Genomic DNA, 18,926 nt, shown 5'->3' on the forward strand with positions numbered 1-18,926 from the left:
TCCAGTAGTGGAATGGCTGGATAGTATGGTAGTTCTATTTTTAATTTTTTGAGGAATCTCCATACTGTTTTCCATAGTGGCTGCACTAGTTTGCATTCCCACCAGCAGTGTATGAGGGTACCATTCTCTCCACAACCTCTCCAACATTTGTTAATATTAGATTTAGATATTTTTGTCATTCTAATGGGTGTAAGGTGATATCTTAGTGTAGTTTTGATTTGCATTTCCCTGATGATCAGTGATGATGAGCATCTTTTCATGTGCCTATTGGCCATCCGTATATCTTCTTTGGAGAAATGTCTGTTCATGTCTCCAGCCCATTTTTTGATCGGGTTGTTTGATTTTTTGTTGTTGAGTTGTGAGAGTTCTTTATATATTATGGATATTAAGCCTTTGTCAGGTATATGACTTGCAAATATTTTTTCCCAGTTAGTGGGTTGTTTTTTTGTTTCAATCCTGTTTTCATTTGCCTTGAAGAAGCTCTTTAGTCTAATGAAGTCCCATTTGTTTATTCTTTCTATTGTTTCCCTTCTCTGAGTAGACATGGTGTCCGAAAAGATCCTTTTAATACTGATGTCAAAGAGCGTACTGCCTACGTTTTCTTCCAGAAGCCTTCTGGTTTCAGGTGTCACCTTTAGGTCTTTGATCCATTTTGAGTTTATTTTGGTGAATGGTGAAAAAGAATGGTCAATTTTCATTCTTTTACATATGGCTTTCCAGTTTTCCCAGCACCATTTGTTGAAAAGACTTTCTTTTCTCCATTGTATGCACTCTGCTCCTTTGTCGAAGATAAGCTGTCCATAGGTGTATGGTTTTATTTCTGGGCTTTCAATTCTGTTCCATTGATCTGTGCACCTGTTTTTGTACCAGTACCATGCTGTTTTGATTACTGTAGCTTTGTGGTAAGTTTTGAAGTCAGGGATTGTAATGCCTCCCGTTTTGTTCTTTTTTCTCAGGATTGCTTGAGCAATTTGGGGTCTTTTGTTGCCCCATATAAATTTTAGGATTCTTTGTTCTAATTCTGTAAAGAATGTCATTGGGATTCTGATTGGGATGGTGTTGAATCTGTAGATTGCTTTAGGTAGAACGGACATTCTAACGATGTTTATTCTTCCAATCCATGTACATGGAATGTCTTTCCATCTCCTTATGTCATCATCCAATTCTCTCAAAAAGGCCTTGTAATTTTCATTATATAGGTCCTTCACTTCCTTAGTTAAATTTACCCTAAGGTATTTTATTCTTTTTGTTGCTTTTGTGAATGGTATTGTGTTCTTGAGTTCTTTTTCTGTTAGTTCGTTGTTAGAATATGGAAATGCTACTGATTTATGCAAATTGGTTTTATACCCTGCAACTTTGCTGTAGTTGTTGATTACTTCTAAGAGTTTTCCAATGGATTCTTTGGGGTTTTCTATATATAAGATCATGTCATCTGCAAACAGCGAGAGTTTCACTTCTTCCCTCCCTATTTGGATTCCTTTTATTCCTTTGTCTTGCCTGATTGCTCTGGCCAGGACTTCCAGTACTGTGTTAAATAAGTGTGTACAGTACTGTGTTAAATAAGTGATGATACATGTCTCGTCCTGTTTTCATGGGGATGGTGCTCAGTTTTTGCCCATTGAGTATGATGTTGGCTGTGGGTTTGTCATATATGGCCTTTATTATGTTGAGATAGTTCCCTTCTATGCCCATTTTGTTCAGAGTTTTTATCATAAATGGCTGTTGGATCTTGTCAAATGCCTTCTCTGCATCTATTGAGATGATCATGTGGTTTTTATTCCTCAGTTTGTTGATGTGGTGTATCACGTTGATTGATTTGCGGATGTTGAACCATCCCTGTGTCCCTGGTATGAATCCCACCTGATCATGATGTATGATCCTTTTGATGAATTGCTGAATTCGGGTTGCCAAAATTTTGTTTAGAATTTTTGCATCTATGTTCATCAGTGATATTGGCCTGCAGTTCTCTTTTTTCGTGGGGTCCTTCTCAGGCTTTGGTATCAGCGTGATATTGGCCTCATAGAATGTGTTAGGAAGTGTTCCATCCTCCCTAATTTTTTGGAATAGCTTGAAAAGGATAGGTATTAAATCCTCTCTGAAAGTTTGGTAGAATTCCCCAGGAAAGCCATCTGGTCCTGGGGTTTTATTCTTTGGGATGTTTTTGATTGCTGTTTCAATCTCTTGCCTTGTGATTGGTCTGTTCAAATTGTCTGCTTCTTCTTGAGTGAGCTTTGGTAGATTGTAGGAGTCTAAGAATTTATCCATTTCCTCTAGGTTATCCATTCTGTTAGCATAGAGTTTTTCATAGTATTCTCTTATAATCCATTGTATTTCTGCAGAGTCTGTTGTTATTTCTCCTCTTTCATTTCTGCTTTTGTTTATTTGAGCTTTCTCCCGTTTTTTATTTGTAAGTCTGGCTAGGGGTTTGTCAATTTTATTTATCTTCTCAAAGAACCAACTCTTTGTTTCGTTGATCCTTTCTACTGCCTTTTTTGTTTCAATAGTATTTATTTCTGCTCTGATTTTTATTATTTCTCTCCTTCTGCTGACTTTGGGCTTTGTTTGTTCTTCTTTCTCTAGTTCAGTTAGGTGTAGTTTAAGATTGCTTATTTGGGATTTTTCTTGTTTGTTAAGATGTGCCTGTATTGCAGTGAATTTTCCTCTTAACACAGCTTTTGCTGTATCCCATATGAGTTTGTATGGCATGTTATCATTTTCATTTGTTTCTAGGTATTTTTTCTTCTTTAATTTCTTCAACGATCCATTGCTTGTTCAGTAGTGTATTGTTTAGGCTCCACATCTTTGTGCCTTTCTCAGCTTTTTTCTTCTAATTAATTTCTAGCCTTATAGCATTATGATCGGAGAAGATGCTTGTTATTATTTCAATTTTTTTTAAATTTGTAGAGGCTTGCCTTGTTTGGCAACATATGGTCTATCCTTGAGAATATTCCATTTGCACTTGAGAAGAATGTGTATTCTGCTGTTTTAGGATGAAGTGATCTATATATGTCTATTAAGCCCAATTGTTTTTTCATTTAGCTCCACTATTTCCTTGTTGATTTTCTGTCTGGATGACCTGTCCATTGATGTGAGTGGGGTGTTGAGGTCCCCTACTATTATTGTGTTGTTTTTAACATCTTCCTTTAGGTCTGTTAATAGTTGCTTTATGAATCTTGGTGCTCCTGTGTTGGGTGCATAGATATTTATAAGTGTTATTTCTTCTTCATGAAGTGTCCCTTTGATCATTATATATTGTCCCTCTGTGTCTCTCTTTACCTGTCTTATTTTGAAATCTGCTTTGTCTGATATAGGAATTGCAACACCTGGTTTTTTTTTGCTTGCTATTAGCTTGAAGTATTGTCCTCCACCCTTTCACTCTGAACCTGTGTTTGTCCTTGAGGCTGAGGTGTGTTTCCTGGAGGCAACAAATTGTTGGATCTTGTTCTTTAATTCATTTTGCCACTCTGTGTCTTTTTATTGGAGAGTTCAGTCCATTTACATTGAGAGTGATTATTGATTCATGTGGACTTAATGCTGTCAATCTGTTGCTCGTTATCTGGTTTTCCTGTGTTTGTCTTCCTGTGTGCTTTAGCCTACCCATTTAATACTGCACTTTCTTATGCTGGGTTTCTTAGCTTTTTCCTTATTTATGTTTTGTGGCTTTGTTGTGTTTTTTAGTTTAGTGTCTACCCTGAAGTTTGTATTTTGAATCTCGTGTATAATATAGTCTATTCTCTGGTGGTCTCTTACTTACTTGGCCTAGACTAATTTAGTCCCTTTGCTCTTCCCCTCCTAAATTATTATTTTCATTTCTTTTTTTTTTAAGATTTTATTTTTTTCCTTTTTCTCCCCAAAGCCCCCCAGTACATAGTTGTATATTCTTCGTTGTGGGTCCTTCTAGTTGTGGCATGTGGGACGCTGCCTCAGCGTGATTTGATGAGCAGTGCCATGTCTGCGCCCAGAATTTGAACCAACAAAACACTGGGCCGCCTGCAGCAGAGCGCGCGAACTTAACCACTTGGCCATAGGGCCAGCCCCGTTATTTTCATTTCTTATTCCAACTCGTGTTATGAGTTTGTAGTTAGAGTGATAAGATCCACTTTGCTTTGGTAGTTTCCTTACCTTTGTCCTAATGCTATAGGTGAATATTTGCTATCCTATTCTGGTTCTATTTATCTGTCTCCCTACTCTGTGGATTGTGTCCCCTTTCTCCCTTTTTTCTTTTTTCAGGTATGAGAGCCTTCTTGAGGATTTCTTGTAGTGGAGGACTTTTGGTTACAAATTCCCTTAACTTTTGTTTGTCTGGAAAAGATTTAATTTCTCCCTCACATCTGAAGGATATTCTTGCTGGATAGAGTATTCTTGGCTAAAGATTTTTATCTTTTAAAGTTTTGAATATGTCACTCCATTCTCTCCTAGCTTGTAAATTTTCTGCAGAGAAATCTGCTGAAAGTCTGATAGGAGTTCCTTTGTAGGTTATTTACTTCTGTCTTGCTGCCCTGAGTATTCTTTCTTTGTCTTTCATTTTTGCCATTTGTACTACTATATGCCTTGCAGTAGGTCTTTTCACATTGACAAATCTAGGAGATCTGAAAGCTTCCTCTACACACATTTCTCCCTCAATCCCTAGATTTGGGTAGTTCTCTTCTATAATTTCATTAAGAACACTTTCTGCTCCATTTTCCTTTTTCACGTTCTTGGGAATTCCTATTATCCATAAATTCTTTCTTCTCATTGAATCCGCTATCTCTCAGAGATTTTCCTCATTTTTTTTAACTCTTAGTTCTCTTTCTTCCTCTGTCTGGAGCCATTCGGCCTGTATATCTTCAATTATGCTAATTTGCTCCTCTCTGGTGTCTACACAGGCATTCAGGGAGTCCGTATTCTGTTTCATCTGGTCCATTGTGTTTTTCATCTCTAGTTATTCTGTTTGATTCTTCTTTATAATTTCAATCTCTTTTGTGAAGTAACTCCAGAACTCGTTGGCTTGTTTCTCTATCTTTCTCTCTATCTCATTGGGTTTTTTGATTATAGCTGCTCTGAACTCATTTTCACTTAGTTTACCTATTTCTAAGTTCTCAGGACTTAATTCTGTGTTTTTATTGTTTTCCTTCTGGTCTGGAGCTTTTATAAATTGCTGGATGGTAGAGGAGCGGTTTTTTCACATGGTGGTAGAATTGAGTTGCAGTTACAGCCTGTTGCCACTATATGGGGGTTGAGAGCCGCGTGTTTTGAGCTCTCCGCCTTCGGACAAGATGGCAGCACCCAGCATTGTTTGCCAGGGGGAGGGGCTGTTTTTCTGGCTCGCCGATCTGGATTTGGATCAGTTCTGTTTTCTGGTCTCCTGAGGCCCTGGGTTTATGGGGTCCCCACACACGGAAGCTTTCCCCCATCAGCGGGTTTCCACTATACCGGCGGCAGGAGTCCTGGGCAATCCCCCGGTCACGTGGCCCCTCCCCCACTCCTTCCCTCACCTGCGGCAGTGATCCCAGACTCTAGGGGAGGGAGCGAAGTTCTCTCCTACCCTGTTCCAGCTCCTCTGAGGCCAGCAGCAGGATCTCTGTCCTCCGTCTTTTTGATACTCTAGGTCTCTGATCTCCTGGCATTAGGTTTATTAGCTGAAATTCAGTTTTTTTTCAGTCCTTTGTTGTAGTTTGGAGGGGAGAGAGTCCCAGGTCACCTCACCCCGCCATTTTGCTCCACCCACCCCGTCCATGAGCACAATGTTTTAGACTGTAAATCGCTTGAAGGGAAGAGTAATGTCTAATTCATCTTTATAGCCCCAACACATCGTATGTAGTTTATATTCAATACCTGTTTGTTGAATGAGTGAACATAAGCATTATGCAAACACTCCTTACCACATAAGTAAACCTCCCATTTCCTTCTTGCTGCGCTGTATCAATTCTCTCTGTTTTTGTGCTTCCTTCCTATTCCTTACCATTATTACTTTATTCTCTGTCTTCAGGACCTAAATTCTTTAGCTTGATGTGGGATACGATTTAAGATTATTCTGTTTGGGAGCTGGCCCCGTGGCCAAGAGGTTGAGTTCACATGCTGCTTTGGAGGCCTGGGGTTTCGCCACTTTGGATCCTGGGTGCGGACCCAGCACCGCTCATCAGGCCACGCTGAGGTGGTGTCCCACATAGCACAGCCAGAAGGACCTACTACAACTAGAATATACAACTGTGTGCTGGGGGGCTTTGGGGAAAAGAAGAAGTGGGGGGGAAGATTGGTAACAGATGTTAGCTCAGATGCCAATCTTTAAAAAATAAAGATTATTTTATTTGAAAACTTCAGGGAAAAAACGAGTAAATCTATAATATGTTTATTCACTTTGAGATTTTGAAAAATCACTCAAGTATCTAATTCTAGTTCACCCCAGTTATTTTACTACACAGTATAATGTCTATTATAATAGCCTATTCTTTCTTCAGTTTAACAATAAAAAACCCCACAAAACCTAACTTCTGTTTTGTTTTCCAAACCTGGCCTGTGATATTTCACTGCAATTTTTAACTTTTCTCTTAATAATGTAGCTTTAATACTCTTGACATATTCAGTGATCCATTTGGTGACTTTTCTTGTGTTCTTTGATGTTCTATTATCTGGCGACCTTAGATATCATCAAGTCCAGCCCTCCAGCCTCCCGCTCACTCTAAGTATCTTCTTGGAAAGAAGTCTTCCCCAGAGTCATTTTCTGGCTCTTTGGAGGGAGTCTCTGAGTGTCTCCTGGCCTTTCTGGGAGAATAATATCCAGGTTCTCTTAGCTCTGCTCCGTCTCTGTTCCCTTCTGTGGCTTCTTTTCCCTACCTTTCTAACAAAAACTCAGGCGTGTTCTGTGGCCTTTCTTACTTCCCCGTTGCCCTCTGACATTTGGTTCACATTTGTCTTTTGATGACAGCCATATATTTATTTTGTCTAGAGCTCTGAGTTCTAATTCATATCTTCCTAAAGATTGTTATAATGGTGTGTCTCACTGATATCTCAAATTTTAGTGTGTCTAAAACCAAGTTATTTCTTCCTACCATGGTGAATATTCCTTTTTTCCAGTATTATCAGTGTTATCCTGGTCACCTAGGCTGGAAACCCAAGTCAGTTTCACCTCATCTTTTTCTGCCTTCTCTTTTGTCCCGTCATCCCCGTTTTTTATTGATGCTACCCTTTAGCATTCCATGGGTGTCATACTCAAGTCCTCATCTCTTGAATTACTGTATCATTCCCCTGGACCTGGCCCCCATGACCTGGTTTTGCTTCTTCAGTCTGTTATGCAGATTTCTGATGTCACTAAGCTTGTGTCGTGTCACTTCCTTGGACAAGATCTGGCCACTCTTAACCAGTCTAACTTGACGTCCTTCTGCTCCATGTGCGCTCCTCTCTTAAGGATAGGTTGGGCCACTTGGTATCTTTGAACACTAATGCTTATTCCCATCTTTATACCTAAGTTCATGCTGCCTTCACCACCACTTCACCCCTTTATTATGTATCTAGGCCATCTGTGGTAGATACTACACAGGAAAGGTGAGACTTCTTTGAATGTTTTAAAGAAAGAAGTATCTGAGACAGGACTCCAAAGCAGAAGTGTGTAATCACCTGCTCATCACTGGAGGTCTCCACAGAGACAAATAATTTAAATCTTTGACTTTCTTTTAATGCATTAAGAATATTTGCGGAGGCTTTACAGTGTTCTGAGCCCAGGACTGGGCTCTGAGATTAAAAGAGTAAAGAAGACATCCCTCCATACTTACTGTCTCCATGGCAACCTCCCTAGTCCAGGCCGCCTTGTCTCCATTCACATTCCTGCCCCAGCCTCCTAACTGGGCTCCTGGCTACGGTCTTGCCCCTCTCCAATCTGTTTGCCCCCCAGGGGCCCAGGTGACCCTTGAGGAAGTTCAGTCAAGCATGTCACTCTTGTCAAAGCCGTCCAATGGCTTCCCATTGCATCCCAAAAACCCGCTTCTGTACCCTATCTTGTCCCATCTCTCCTTCACCAACTCTGCCACACTGCCCTTTCCATTTCTTGAACACACCAAGCTCATTTCTGCTTTGTGACTGGTGTGCTGGTTGTTCTTTAATCTGGAGTATGGTTCCCTTGGTCTTTGCAGGGCTGGCTCCCTCTTCTCCGTCCTTCCAGATCTTAGCTGAATTGGGGGACTTCCCCTGCCATCCTGCCCAAAGAGCCTGTCCTGTCCTTTCCTCTTCCCACTTCTAACACTCTGTTTAAATTGTCTGTATTACGCTTAACATGCTATGTTTCTTATTTGTTTGTCTTTTTCTCTCCTCTCACTAACTTCCTCCTCCCCGAGTCCCACCCTGTGCAGAACATAAGCTGAGAGCAGGGTCCTCATTTGCCTGTTGCGCTGCCATATCCCTAGCACCTAACGTGCTGCCTGCAGCACGACAGGCAGTCAGTTCTTTCCAACAATATTTGTGAAATGGAAGAGAGGCCCATGGTTTTAAAGATGCTACAGTGTGGTCAGAGACGCAAATAACTAGCTCAACACAGTAAGTGCTATAATAACCAGTCATATCTATAAAGACCTCTGGGTACACCGTTGAAAGGTCAATTCATTCACGGTATAGGGAAGGAAGGATCAAGTTGACAAAGCTACACTGGGAAGGTGGCAGTTGCCTTTGGTCGTGAAGGAAGAGTAGGGGCAGACTAGAACATCAGAATCAGCGAAACACAGGGAATGGCAAAGGGTAGCTGTGCATGGTGTGGAGGGCATAGTCCGTAGTTCAGCCAGAGTTAAGAGTAACTGATGGACAGAAATGAGGCTAGAGCAACACAAGTGCCGGATTATAAAGAATCGTATTCACCATGGTAAGATTTCGAACTTTGTGTAGGAAAGTGAACCTATTCTGGCAGCATTATGGAGGAGGTATTATAAAGAAGGAACAAGATGTTGAGCTCAGTTTGACTCAGACAAGGGAAGGCTTAAATAGTGAGGTGAGAAACAAGGAAACAGATGGGGTGTTCAGATAAACCATGGGTTAAAAATGTTCTTCCAGTACTTTGGATTTTATTATTTCAAGTTACACTTCCTAAAGGTTTATTTTCATCTCCTGCAGAATTTGGTTGATCTTGCAGGCAGTGAAAGAGCTGCTCAAACAGGTGCTGAAGGTAATGAAAACTCATGAAATATTTTGGTCTGAAAGTCCTCCTGTTCTTTAACAGAGTAAAAGTGCCACCATGCATTTTAGAGACTAATAAAGTAATGATAATTTTGTGATAAAAGTCTTTAACAGAAAAAGCAGCTTCCTTATCTGGCTTATTATCTGCTTTGTGCTGCTGTAGCGTTAGTTAAAAAGATGAAACTCTGTCGTTGACAGGATTTATAGTTGGAAAGCTCCTGAGAGTCCCATGAACACCATAATCAGTAAGGAAATTCAGAAAAGTGGCAGGATACAAAATTAATCTATAGACATGAGCACCTCCTAACACAACAGCCGGTTGGAATATTTAATGTACGAAAAGACCCCCTTTGCAATAATGACTTAAAAGGCATAATACCTAGGAAGAAACTCAACAAAAATTGTATAAGACCAAAATAAGGAAAACCTTAAAACAGACCTGAAAGAGGTAACCAAACACTGAGACAAATGAAAACGCATACTTAGATGGGAAGTTTCAGAACCATAAAGATGTCAGGCCTCTCTCTGTGTTAGTTTCCTGCAGCCTGACATAGAGACACTCAGCTGAGTGTGGCCTGTACCCACCACACCAGTGGATCCTCAGACCTGTGAACAAGAAATAAATGCCTGTTGCTTTAAGCTGGCTTGTTAAACAGCAGTATTCCAGCAATAGCTGAATAACGCACCTGTGCAATAACTGCTGTTCAGAAGGATTTGTTGCAGTATTTTTTGTGTACATGGCAGATTGAACACCTGCATGTCCCTCAGCAGGGTGCTAGGTAAATAAATTCTGATACATCCATACAATGGAATTCTATGCTGTAAAAAAGAGTGAAAAAGACCAATGTTTACCAATAAGATAGATGATATATTGCCAAGTGAAAAAAGCAAAGTGCAAAATAGTGTGTATAGTATGTTACTATTTATGTAAAGAAGAAAGGGGAAAAATTAATACGTATGAACTTGTATTTCTAAAAATCTCTAGAAGAATAAACTAATAATAGTTCTTGGTTAGAGCGATAGGAACTGGTTGAAAGGAGAATAAAGTGAGAGAAACCTTTTTCAGTAGACTTCCGTTTAAGACATGTGAGCATATTAACAGTTTAAAAATAAGGACTTTTGGTTGTGAACCTCTAGGAACTAACTTGGTTGCACGTCATTAGTTGCCTGTATTGGAGGTTTGGAAAAATAGATTTGAATTGAGGAGTTCGAGGAGCTCTTTTAGGACGTGGTGCAGACATGGGCTTTCCTGCATTCTTATTCTTTTCTTAGTCGTCTTTTTCGAGCTGTTTCTCTTGGGTGAGAGCCTTTCTGCTTCACGTGATGGGTGGGAGGAAGGGAAGGGCGCCTGTCAGCAGTGGGAGGAAAGGTGGGCGCAGATCTAATTTGAAGCACAGACTGTAGCATCTGACCCTGCAATTTCTAATTTCTCCCATAAATTACTGATAAATAAGTTCATCATCTAGTACAGGGGCCAATTTGTTTTCTTATTTATTTAATAAATGCAGGTGTGCGACTCAAGGAAGGCTGTAATATAAATCGTAGCTTATTTATTTTGGGACAAGTGATCAAGAAACTTAGTGATGGACAAGTTGGGTAAGTTTGTCCCATTGTACATTTACCTATTAATGCTTACGTTTTTCATTAGGTTGAAAATTATGATATTTCAGTGACACTCAAATAAATGTACTGATACCCCTGTATGTTCAAAAGCTTCTGTGATTCTATGAGCATGCGTTGCTTCTTATATGTATGACCGTGACCTACTAAATTTACTTTATATTTTAAATATTTTCTAGTTAGTAGTTTTGCTCTGCCTCAAGTAACCAGTAAAGAATGAATTTTTTAAACTGTAGCAAATTTAAGGTTCTGCGTTAAAAATAAACCACTTTTGTTATATAAAAAGTTTTACTCTTTTTCTCCCCAACTCATCTCTCACTAAGTGGTTTCATAAATTATCGAGATAGCAAATTAACACGAATTCTCCAGAATTCCTTGGGAGGAAATGCAAAAACACGCATTATCTGCACAATTACTCCAGTGTCTTTGGATGAAACCCTGACTACTCTCCAGGTGAGTTTGATTTTTATCTCGAATCAATATGGGGGAAATCATCTTTCAGAAGGAAAAATTAGCTACTAAAATTAGGTGTAATTTTTTGTAATTGACATAACATACCTGTTAAAATAAAATTGGTGTGTCTACTAAATAGCATTCCTTAATCTTCCCAAACTTCAATCATTCATATCCTGCCTCCCCAATTTTTGCCACATCCAACAATATTTTATTGAAATTGACTTGATTTTTTCTTAAATAACTCACTTTTTAAATTTAACTTATTATAAAAGGAAACTTTCTATCAGTCCCATAAATGAAAAACTGGTTATCACTTGGAACAAACAGAAGGTGACCCAAAAAATGGGTGTGCGTGTTTATAACAAAATAATTCTTAAGTTCCTGCTAACAAATTGTTGCCTGCCTTTGCTCTGAGCCTAAGGCCTGTATTTTCTGTTTTCAAAAGAAAAGAAGAATGAGAACTGTCAGTAGAATAGCTGTCTCAATGAAGGGTTCAGTGTTATTTAATGGGCACCCTCACGTACCCAGTTAAAGTTACTTTTGACACTCATGCTCTAAGAAACATCACTTTAAGTAGCTATTGAGCGCTGGATCAAGGTTCTGTCAGAGAAACAAAGGTAGGAGATAGCGTTCCTGGCTTCACAGAATTTATAGTCTTATAGTGAAGATAAGACCTGTCTTCCAGCGTGATTTCCTTGGATTAAAAGTTAAGTGGCTAATAAGTAGGACAGAGTTCAAAGGAAGGAGAGGTGCTTTTGACTGGAAGTGAAGCTTCAGCGCAGAGGGAGCATTTGCCCTGGACTTTGAGGAGTAGATGGATTCCAGTGAGCCAGGGTGTGTAGGCTCTCTGTTGGCATCTGTCTTCAAGATATTTCTCTGACCCTCCTGAAGACTAGTGGCAAAGGTAAGTTATGGACATTGTTACAGGGACGTAGAATGCTGTGTGGGAAGCTTTTACTGATGTTTCTTTACAAAAGAAAATTACAAGAAACCTAAATATTAATTAAACTAATCTTTTGGTGTCAACGTTTAACACTCTTGTATTTTTTCCCAGTTTGCCAGCACTGCTAAATATATGAAGAATACTCCTTATGTCAATGAGGTGTCTAGTGATGAAGCTCTCCTGAAAAGATATAGAAAAGAAATAATGGATCTTAAAAAACAATTAGAGGAGGTATGTATGAACTGTGTATTTCAGTAAAGAATAGAGATGGATTTAGAATTGAGATCTGCCTACATGCCCAGAGACTCTTAAATCCTCAATATCTGAGTTCTACAATCTAAATTTAAAACAAATAGTTTTTAACTAAGGAGAAATCAACCCGTAAAAACTTTACTATAAACTGCAAGATTTGGTTTCTTGAAATTATTTTAGATTTTGTTTTTCATTTCCAAAGGGCAAAATTTGAGATTTTCAAATGGGCCAAGTAGAGATACGTTTTTTTAAGAGATAAAAACTGTCACAAATACAGAGAATTAGGTTAAAAAGAGAGACCATGAATAGTGTTTAAAACTACTTTGTTTCATTTTACATTATCTTGAATTCCTCTTCTAGCCCTAAGATAGCAATCTAATAAGATAGCATAATTGCTTGTCATTACCATTTGTTTGTTTAAACCATCATGGTCCCCAGTCTGTAAAAAACTTACATTTTACTGATCTTTTTAAAAATGACCTAAAATGTCAAATGGCGGTCTTAGAAGGATCTCTCTTCCTTTGCTATAGGTATTCAAGTCTCTGCTTTATGATTTCTCTGCCTATTTATATATTTTTAGTCAATTAATAGAATTGCTTTAACAGCATTGATATAATCTTATACATGGCATATAGAATAGTGACATGAGGAGAAATGTATATTTTACCCTATTATAAGTTTGAGAAATTATTGATTATGGTAACTGCATATTGGTGTTCTGCAGGTAGGGCATATTTTATTTCAATAAAATTAAAATTCTCAGGCCAGCCCTGTGGCCTAGTGGTTAAGTTTGTTGCACTCCACTTTGGCAGCCCGGGTTCAGTTGCCATCCGCAGACCTACACCACTTGGCGGCCATGCTGTCCTGTTGTCCCATGTACAAAATGGAGGAAGATAGGCACAGATGTTAGCTCAGGGCAAATCCCTTTCAAGCAGAAAGAGAAAGATAGGTACAGATGTTAGCTCAAGGTGAATCTTCCTCAGCAAAAAAAAAAGAAAAGAAAAATTCTCAAAACTCACATACAAATTTATATTTTTTTAAACTATACTTTCAAGGTTTTAAAACCTACCTACATTTATTAACGTAACCCAATATTACATTCTTTAGGTTTCTTTAGAGACTCGGGCCCAGGCAATGGAAAAAGACCAATTGGCCCAACTTTTGGAAGAAAAAGATTTGCTTCAAAAAGTGCAGATTGAGAAAATTCAAAACTTAACACGAATGCTAGTGACCTCTTCTTCCCTCACATCACAACAGGAATTAAAAGTAAAATTTAAAAGACAACAGCTTCTTTTCTTCTTCTTTTTTATTATTGTTTTTTTTAATTGCAGTAACTTTGGTTTATAACAGTATATAAATTTCAGGTGTATATCGTTATATTTCAATTCCTATGTAGATTATATCATGCTGACCACCAAAAGACTAATTACCATCACCACACATGTGCCTAATCATGCCTTTCAACCTCTTCTCTCCCCCTTTCCCCTCTGGTAACCACCAATCCAATCTCTGTTGCTATGGGATTGTCTTTTGTTGTTTTTATCTTCTATTTGTGAGTGAGATCATACAATGTTTGACTTTCTCCCTCTGACTTTTTACTCTCAGCAGCAATACCCTCAAGGTCCATCCTTGTTGTCACAATTAGCCAGATTTCATCCTTTTTTATGGCTGAGTAGTATTCCCTTGTGTATATATACCACATCTTCTTCATCCATTCATCCCTTGACGGGCACCTAAGTTGCTTCCAAGTCTTGGCTATTGTGAATAAGCCTACAGTGAACATAGGAGTGCATGTATCTTTACGCATTCACGTTTTGACGTTCTTTGGATAAATACCCAAGAGTGGAATAGCTGGATCATATGGTAGGTCTAGTCTTAATTTTTTGAGCCATCTCCATACTGTTTTCCATAGTGACTGCACCAGTTTGCACTCCCACCAGCAGTGTATGAGGGTTCCCTTCTCTCTACATCCTCTCCAACACTTATTGTTTCCAGTCTTGTTAATTATAGCCATTCTGACAAGAGTGAGGTGATATCTCATTATAGCTTTGATTTGCATTTCTCTGATAGTGATGTTGAACATCTTTTCATGTGCCTGTTGGCCATCCGTATATCTTCTTTGGAGAAATCTCCATTCAGATCTTTTGCACATTTTTGAACTGGGTTTTTGGTTTTTTTGTTGTTGAGATGTATGAGTTCTTTGTATATTTTGGATATTCACCCCTTTTTTGATATATGGTTTACAAACATCTTCTCCCAATTGTTAGGCTGTCTTTTCCTTTTCTTGATGGCTTCCTTTGCTGTGCAGAAGCTTTTTAGTTTGATGTAGTCCCATTTGTTTATTTTTTATATTGTTTCTCTTGCCCAGTCAGGCATGGTATTTGAAAATATGCTGCTAAGACCGATGTCAAAGAGTGTACTGCCTATGTTTTCTACTAGAAGTTTCGTGGTTTCAGGTCTTACATTCAAGTCTTAAATCCATTTTGAGTTGATTTTTGTGCATGGTGTAAGGTAATGGTCTACTTTCATTCTTGGGCATGTGGCTGTCCAGGTTTCCCAACACCATTTATTGAAGAGACTCTACTTTCTCCATTGTATGCTCTTGGCTCCCCTGTCAAAAATTAGCTGTCCATAGATGTGTGGGTTGATTTCTGGACTCCTGGACTCTGGATTCTGTTCCATTGATCTGTGTGTCTGTTTTTATGCCATACCATGCTGTTTTGGTTACTATAGCTTTGTAGTATATTTTGAAATCAGGGAGTGTGACGCCTCCAGCTTTGTTCTTTTTTCTCAGGGTTCCTTTGGCTATTCTGCGTCTTTTGTTGTTCCATATAAATTGTAGGATTCTTTGTTCTATTTCTGTGAAAAATGTTGTTGGAAATTTGATTGGGATTGCACTGAATCTGTAGATTACTTTAGGAAGTATGGACATTTTAACTATGTTTATTCTTCCAATCCAAGAGCATGGAATAGCCTTCCATTTCTTTACATCTTCTTCAATTTCTTTCAACAATGTTTTATAGTTTTCAGTGTACAAACCTTTCACCTCCTTGGTTAAGTTTATTCCTAGATATTTTATTCTTTTTTGTTGCAACTGTAAATGGGATTATATTCTTAATTTCTCTTTCTGCCACTTCCTTGTTAGTGTATAGAAACGCAACTGATTTTTGTATGTTGATTTTGCATCCTGAAACTTTGCCGTATTTGTTTATTAGTTCGAGAAGTTTTTGGTGGGTTCTTAAGGGTCTTCTATATATAAAATCATGTCATCTGCAGCTAGTGACAGTTTCACTTCTTCCTTTCCAATCTGACCGCTGTTTATTTCGTTTTCTTTCCTGATTGCTCTGGCTAGGACTTCCAATACTATGTTAAATAAGAGTGGTGACAGTGGGCATCCTTGTCTGGTTTCTGTTCTTAGAGGGATAGCTTTCAGTTTTTCTCCATTGAGAATGATATTAGCTGTGGGTTTGTCATATATCAGCTTTATTATGTTGAGGTACTTTCCTTCTATACCCAATTTATTTAGAGTTTTTATCATAAATGGATGCTATATCTTGTCAAACGCTGTCTCTGCATCTATTGAGATGATCATGGGATTTTTATTTTTCATTTTTGTTAATGTGGTGTATCACGTTAATAGATTTGCAGATGTTGAACCATCCCTGCATCCCTGGAATAAATCCCACTTGATCATGGTGTATGAAATTTTTAATGTATTGTTGTAGTTGATTTGCTAGTATTTTGTTGAGGATTTTTGCATCGATGTTCATCAGTGATATGAGCCTGTAATTTTCTTCTTTTGTGTTGTCCTTGTCTGCTTTTGGTATCAGGATGATGTTGACTTCGTAAAATGAATTTGGAAGCTTCCTCTCTTCTTCAATTTTTTGGAAGAGTTTGAGAAGGATAGGATTAAGTCTTTGAATGTTTGGTATAATTCACCAGGGAAGCCGTCTGGTCCTGGACTTTTATCTTTTGGGAGGTTTTTGATAACTGTTTCAATCTCCTTACTGGTGATCGGTCTATTCACATTCTCTACTTCTTCTTGATTCAGTTTTGGAAGGTTGTATTAGTCTAAGAATTTATCCATTTCTTCTAGATTATCCAGTTTGTTAGCGTATAGCTTTTCATAGTATTCTTTTATAATCTTTTGTATTTCTGAGGTATCTGTTGTAATTTCTCCTCTTTGATTTCTGATTTTATTTATCTGAGCCTTCTCTTTTTTTCTTGGTGAGTCTAGCTAAAGGTTCGTCGATGTTGTTTATCTTTTCAAAGAATCAGCGCTGAGTTTCATTGATTTTTTTTCCTGGTTTTTTTTAGTCTCTATTTCATTTATTTCTGCTCTGATTTTTATTACTTCCTTCCTTCTACTGATTTTGGGCTTTGTTCTTCTTTTTCCAGTTCCTTTAGGTGCACTGTTAGACTGTTTATTTGGGATTTTTCTTCTTTGTTGAGGTAGGCCTGTATTGATATAAACTTCCCTCTTAAAACCGCTTTTGCTGTATCACATAGACTTTGGCCTGTCGTAGTTTCATTTTCATTTGTCTCCAGATATTCTTGATTTCTCATTTGATTTCTTCTTTGACTCAATTGTTGTTCAATAGCATTTTGTTTAAGCTCCATCCATTTGTGGCTTTTCTGATTTTCTTCCTGTAGTTGATTTCTAGTTTCATACCATTGTGGTCAGAAAAGATGCTGGGTATTTTTTCAGTCTTCTTAAATTTATTGAGACTTGTTTTGTGGTCTAATATGTGATCTGTCCTGGAGAATGTTCCATGTCCGTTTGAAAAGAATGTGTATTCTGCAGGTTTGGGATGGAATGTTCTATACATGTGTACTAAGTCCATCTGGTCTAATATGTCATTTAAGGCCAACGTTTCCTTATTGATCTTTTGTTTTGATGATCTCTCCTTTGGTGTAAGTGGATTGTTAAAGTCCTCTACTATTATTGTGTTGCTATTTCTCCTTTTATGTCTGTTAATAATTGCTTTGTATGTCGAGGTGCTGTTATGTTGGGTGCATAGATATTTGTAAATGTTAAATATTCTTGTTGGATCATTCCCTTTATCATTATGTAGTGCCCTTTGTCTGTTGTTACAGTTTTTATTTTAAAGTCTATGTTTTCTGATATGAATATTGCTACCTCAGCTTTCTTTTCATTGCCATTTTCATGGAGTATCTTTTTCCATTCCTTCTCTTTCAGTTTGTGAGTGTCTTTAAGTCTGAAATGCATCTCTTGTATGCAGCACATATATGGGTCTTATTTTTTTTATGAAAGATGACAGCTTAAACTTGATATATAGGGAATAGAATTGGTATTCTTATATGCTTATTATATAGCTATGTGTTTCTTATCCTTTGATACAGTATATTTTAGGAAAGAACCTTTTGTGTATTTGCCTATACCTCAACAACACCTAGAACGTTCATTAAAAATACTTAACCCTGATTCCCATATGAAGAGATCCTAATTCAGAAAGTCTGGGATGTAGTCAAGGAATCTATTTGCACTATACTTCTTATGAAATTCTAATGAAATTGATTAGGTGATTGGAAACCACAGGTGTCTAGAGTATGTGGTAATATTTTCTATTTAATGAAACAGAAATAGTAATCTCAGGAAAATTTATCTAGACTATAAATCAACATAGTAATCAAAATTCTGGCTTCCAGTCTGTGTGCTTTTGTTTTTACCAGAGTAGGGGTTTATTTATCCAGCAGATGTTTTGGGGAGTGATAGTGTCATGGTTAAGAGAATGGCCTCTGGAGCTGGACTTTCTGGATTTGAATCCCAGTTCTGTCAATTCCTAACTCTCGACCTTGGGCCCTTTCTTAAATACTTTTTGCTGCAGTTTCCTTATCTGTGAGAAAGCTTGATCCTCACCTCATAGGACTGATGTGACAATTAAGTGAAGTGATATATAGAATGTGCTTAACACTATACTCTCCATACAGCAAATCCTCAATAAGTGTATGCTGTTAAGATTATTATTAATAGACGCTACCTTTAAGTCCACCATACCAGGTAAATGGAAGGCATCAAAACCATCTGTTGGCTCAGCCATGAGTAGGAAACAGCCCAAGGAAAGGGGTAGGGAAAAGTATGCCGGTTAGACATCTACATGTACAAAAGCTTGGAGTCGTGAGAAAACATATTTCTTGGACTTAAAATATTCTGGTGGCAGGGGCATTTAAACCACATTGTAGGATTCGAACATTGCATTATGCTAAGGATATGGGAAAGCCTTGTAGGTAACATGATTGGAATTGCTGTTTAGAAAGATGTGGCTACTGTGTACCTACAATTGATTGGGCCTCCACAAGGCTTGTGGCTCTGGAGATGGAAAAAAAATGGGTAAATTGGAGAGCTATTTGGGAGACAGACTCGACAGAACTTTGTGATTGTTTCAACATGGGGACATGGAAAGGGAGAAGGAAGCATCTAGAATGACATGCACACATTACTGGGCTTGCTGGATAGCTGGTAGCAGTATTTGTTGAGTTAAGGAACATTGAGTGAAGA

General features: G+C 38.1%; 1 protein-coding gene across 2 annotated transcripts in view; it reads left to right on the top strand.

Annotated features, from left to right (window-relative positions):
• The window catches only part of LOC139042824 (centromere-associated protein E-like), a 28,230-nt gene that overhangs the window by 5,835 nt on the left and 3,469 nt on the right, over nt 1-18,926 (top strand). The window contains exons 8-12 of one of the 2 annotated variants that reach the window (XM_070503369.1): nt 9,073-9,124; nt 10,644-10,731; nt 11,079-11,208; nt 12,266-12,385; nt 13,514-13,768. In XM_070503369.1, coding sequence (XP_070359470.1) covers nt 9,073-9,124; nt 10,644-10,731; nt 11,079-11,208; nt 12,266-12,385; nt 13,514-13,753 — 630 coding nt within the window. In that variant the 3' untranslated portion in view covers nt 13,754-13,768. Of the gene's footprint in view, nt 1-9,072; nt 9,125-10,643; nt 10,732-11,078; nt 11,209-12,265; nt 12,386-13,513; nt 13,769-18,926 lie in introns of those variants that run through there. The other variant, XM_070503370.1, reaches the window with a different exon arrangement.

The sequence above is a fragment of the Equus asinus genome, unplaced genomic scaffold (genome assembly GCF_041296235.1).
Source record: "Equus asinus isolate D_3611 breed Donkey unplaced genomic scaffold, EquAss-T2T_v2 contig_1, whole genome shotgun sequence".
NCBI classification, from domain to species: Eukaryota; Metazoa; Chordata; class Mammalia; order Perissodactyla; family Equidae; genus Equus; species Equus asinus.